General features: G+C 29.5%; 1 protein-coding gene across 1 annotated transcript; it reads right to left on the bottom strand.

Annotated features, from left to right (window-relative positions):
- Window positions 1-1,229: 1,229 nt before the first annotated feature.
- On the bottom strand, window positions 1,230-3,380 carry BZS1 (B-box zinc finger family protein). The gene is made up of 3 exons (XM_079012233.1): window positions 3,045-3,380; window positions 2,556-2,943; window positions 1,230-1,508 (listed from the first exon to the last, which is right to left on the bottom strand). Exons 1-3 carry the CDS (start codon window positions 3,228-3,230, stop codon window positions 1,501-1,503), a joined length of 582 nt encoding a protein of 193 aa, XP_078868359.1. The 5' UTR covers window positions 3,231-3,380; the 3' UTR covers window positions 1,230-1,500.
- Between the last annotated feature and the right edge of the window lie 1,010 nt (window positions 3,381-4,390).

The raw sequence follows: 4,390 nt of genomic DNA, 5'->3' as shown, positions 1-4,390 counted from the left end.
TTTTTAATTTTTGAAAAAAAAAACAAAAAATTCTCTCATTTTCATTATTATTTTTTATTAAATTTGTATAAAAGTAAGAATGTATGATTCATACACATTAGATCTATATACAAGTTATAAAGTATGATTCATCATTTATCTTTGATAATCATTAATTTAGAATAAGGTTGTGTTTGGTTCTAAAACTGTCCCGAATCGAACCGAAACCAAAATAATCGAAAACTGAAAGTGATGGATTCGGAGAACCGATAAGCAGATTGGATACCTTTATCTTGTTCTCGTTTTGTTATATTAGGAAGTTTGCTCTCTAAAAATGTTATCAGTCCCGAAACCGGTCTTTGACCGAAATAATCGAAAACAAAAAATGATGTATTGGGAGAACCGAAAATTGGACTGAATACCTATACCTAGTTCTAATCGATTCCGTTGTGGTTTAGTTTTTCGGTCAAAAAGCTCATCCCTAATTTAAAACGTCATATTTTGTGATTAAGCTTTTAATAATTGATATGTTGATTTGGGTTTATTGAGCTAATTCAGTTTTGTGATCCTATGTCTAGGTTTACTTTAAGAGTTTAGATTATGTTTGACACGACTAACTTACAAATTAGCTGATTTTTCGAGTCTTTTTAGGTTGTTATATTTAACAAACCAGAAAATAGTTTATAAACTATCTTTTTAAAAAACTATTCAAACTAATATTTCAATGAACTTTTTTTAAAAAAATTCTTCTAAATATTCCATTTACTTATTTAAAAACTCACTATTGCACATATCCTTTTATGTTATTTTACACATTTCAAATAATTTATCACTTAGTTTTATCAAATATTATTTTTATCAGTTGACTAATTTTATCTATCAGACGTCAAATTCGGTTTTCAACCACTATATATTTCCAAAATAGTTTTCAATCTCATTTCAACTATAGTTGTCATATCTTTCAAATTTAATTGAAAACTGCTATGACTTTCATGTTAACTTTCTATTTAGAGATTGTACTTCAAATATTAATCTTGAAAACAATGTCATTGCATCATTGGGATGTAAAATAGTAGAATAACTTATAATTATTTACATTACTGAAGTACAATACAAAAATACGATAATGTTTTCTATATGTAATATTTTTCATATTTATTGACCAAACAAAAACATACAAAAAAGTAAATATAAAAAAACCAACAACAAAAGAAATACAACCCCCCCCCCCCCCCCCCCCCCCCCCCCCAACTAAACATAGGCACAAGGGCAAAAGTACAATTTACATGTTGGTTTTGGGTTATGTTCTTGTTTTGATGGATGAAGATTGAACTGAAAAATGTATTTGTTGGTGTTGATGGATCCCCTCATCTTCGATGAGTTCCCTTTACAAGCATCTTGTTAATGGATGATGGTGATGTGAATTTACACAAATGCCCATGTCTTAGTATGCATGAACAACCCAAAATTGGCATTGCTGTCAGGATCATATGCCATAAATGGGCAAAATATGCTTGCTTGTCATAAACCTGTCAATGAATGCGAAATGAGAAGTGTTATAAAACCTATACAATCGAATATTTTTCATCTATTTATATTTTATAATATATATTATTTTTTAAAAACAAATTGAACGACAAAAAGCTCATTACTTAGGGGACCATAATTTGGTCATGGGCATCCATGACCCGATTCTAGAAGTGTCCATTTGACTTCGAGGAAAAAAATCTGAACTACATTTATGTAATACTTTTTATTAAACCAGTTTGAATTTTCTTCAGAGATATTAAAATGAATTTTTTTAATATTTGTAATTATCCAATAAAGTACCAAATATGTACCAATGTCGTGAAAAAAGGTTTTTTCCAATTGCATTTCGTTTTACATGTTTTATGAAAAGTAAAGATACTAAAAAAAATCTTTAACTTAAGCCGAAAGAATCAGAAATAGACACCGACAATAATAATTATTTTTCTTTTATAAAAGCTAAGACACTTTTTTGTCCAAAGATGTATTATTGCATTGAAATTTTTTTTTCTTTAAAAAATACATAAAGCTAATTTAGATGTCAATACATTTCTGTAAGTATTTTAGATGGATAATAAATATTTAAACTTACTTATTACTAATAGCTTTAAAATTAGATTTTATAATATTTTAAACAATCATCGTTGAGCCGCAAAAGTAGCATATGCATTTATTTTAATAATAATAATAATAATAATAATAATAATAATAATAATAATAATAATAATAATAATAATAATGATAATGATAATAGTAATAATAATAATAATAAAAAAGTGGTTGGGTTGATTGATATATAGATATTTTTTAAGATATTCATTCTTTTATATATCTAAACATCATTATAGTTCAATATGATAATATTCTTCTAACTTATGGTAAGTAAAATTTGTATTATAAGAATAGAAATATAATTCTAAATATACGATATTAATTTTTAAAAATTCTAGACCAAAATCAATGTTTTCTCAAAAGGCAGAATTTCTATAGATTTTAACTTTTTTTAGCTAATATAAAAGTACCAAATTAGAAGACATGCAGAAACTTACAGAAGCCATAAGGATCAAGGAATTCATCAACATGCCATCCGGGCAACGTTTCCATCAAATACTCTGAAATACTTCTCGCCTCCATTGACGCATCTTCTTCATGGCTCGCACTGCAATTCGAATGGTAATTAACCGAGGCACCTTTTTGATTGAACGAATCATCATAGCGTTTTGTGCTTTCGATTTCGATCGAGCCGTTTGAATTCGAGGAAGACGGAGTTTGTTGAGATGAATCATCGTGACACGATAAGGTCGCCGAAAGCTTAACTCCAGTGAGAAGAAACCGAGTGTGTTTCTTTGTGTGTTCGTTCGAACTGTGAATCGGAATGTCGCATTCTCTGCACAAAATCGCTCGATCTTCTTTGCAAAACAGAAACGCTCTCCTCTCCTGCTCAATTCACATAAAAAAATTTACAAAATCATATCAGATCTTCAGTAAACAATCCGAGTATCCGGATTTGAATTCTGATTGATGATTTGTTTGTGTACCTGACAGATATCGCAGCGAGGGGAGTCTTTGAAAGAAGGATGGAGGAGGGAGAAACGAGTGTGTTTGCTGGCGAGCTTGTTGGCATGGTGGACGCGGTGGTCGCAGGCGGCGCAGAGGGAAGCTTCATCGGCGGTGCAGTAAACAGCGGCTTCCGATTTGTGACAAACGTCGCACTGGATCTTCATTACTGTGAAGTGGGGTTTGGGGAATTATGGGATGTGATTGTACCTATGATATGGACGAGTATATATGCATATAAAGGGTAAGGGGGATGGGAAGGGGTACAGCTAATAAGAAAGCAATTTAGAAGGGATTCAGAGTGAGATTTTAACTCTTAGTTGATGCTATTTTGAGTGTGTGTATTAAGAGTATGGACAAATAAGTTGACAACTTGGATCCAGTGGTGGGGGAGGGTAAATTCATAAATATATCAATTTATTGCGGTCATGCTAAGTACATGTAAAACTTGATATGAAATGATAAAAGAAAAGTATGCATATCCAATCCTATAAAGGTATATTAGATATTAGATATTATTTATAATTAGATTCTATTGGTTCTAAATGTTTGATATTTAAATAGGATAGTTTGGTTGTTGGATGAATAAAAAACCGAACCAATTTAATCTAGTTATTATTCAAAATATTGAATATCTAATTATACATCTATCCATATAGTTATCTATTTAAGTATTAACACGTAAAATTTTTAGAAAATGATAAAATAAACAACTACAAATAATAACTCTTGAAATTAGGCTAAATATCGGATGTTGATTGAATGAATATAATTGGATATCTTGGATAGTCAAAGTAAATACTTAATGAATAAAATCAATCAAATTCAATGTTTAATGGATTAGTTTGGTTCGATTGAACACAATCAATTAGATTGGGTCGGTTAACAATATCCAACATCTAATTATTAATTGAATTTGATTGGTTTTATAAAAAAATATTGGATATACAACTATGAATATCCCTAATAGAAATGGTTCAAATTGGTCTGGAACCGATATATTTGAATCAGTTCTCAGTTTAACATTTTCTTAAAGTTGACTTCTAGCTTTAGTTAACAATTCAAGATTTTATTAAAAAGTTGGTTCTCCGAGCAGCTGGTTTGTCTGGACACTAAAATCCTGACAATTTGTTTTTGAACTTAAATTACACTGTTTCATATTTGTATTTGTCATTTAAAACCGAATCCAAATGTGTGTGTATATATAACTATAATTCACAAATCAATATCAGTCGTACATGTTTATTTTTTAATTTTTTTCATGGTTTCTTTATTAATTTACTTATCTCTGGTTTGAAATCTATTTATATAGTAGCTTTCTTTCTTT

This window comes from Lactuca serriola, chromosome 7, assembly GCF_051521515.1.
Source record: "Lactuca serriola cultivar US96UC23 chromosome 7, Lser_US96UC23_V15, whole genome shotgun sequence".
NCBI lineage: Eukaryota > Viridiplantae > Streptophyta > Magnoliopsida > Asterales > Asteraceae > Lactuca > Lactuca serriola.
The sequence above is the reverse complement of the archived record's forward strand: the minus strand, read 5'-3'. Positions and strand labels throughout refer to the sequence as shown.

Excerpts from the sequence above, each read along its gene's own strand:
- BZS1 (XM_079012233.1), bottom strand. The coding sequence starts at position 3,230 with ATGAAGATCCAGTGCGACGTTTGTCACAAATCGGAAGCCGCTGTTTAC. Across the intron at positions 2,944-3,044 it reads CTCGCTGCGATATCTGTCAG|GAGAGGAGAGCGTTTCTGTT; the intron begins GTACACAAACAA and ends TGAATTGAGCAG.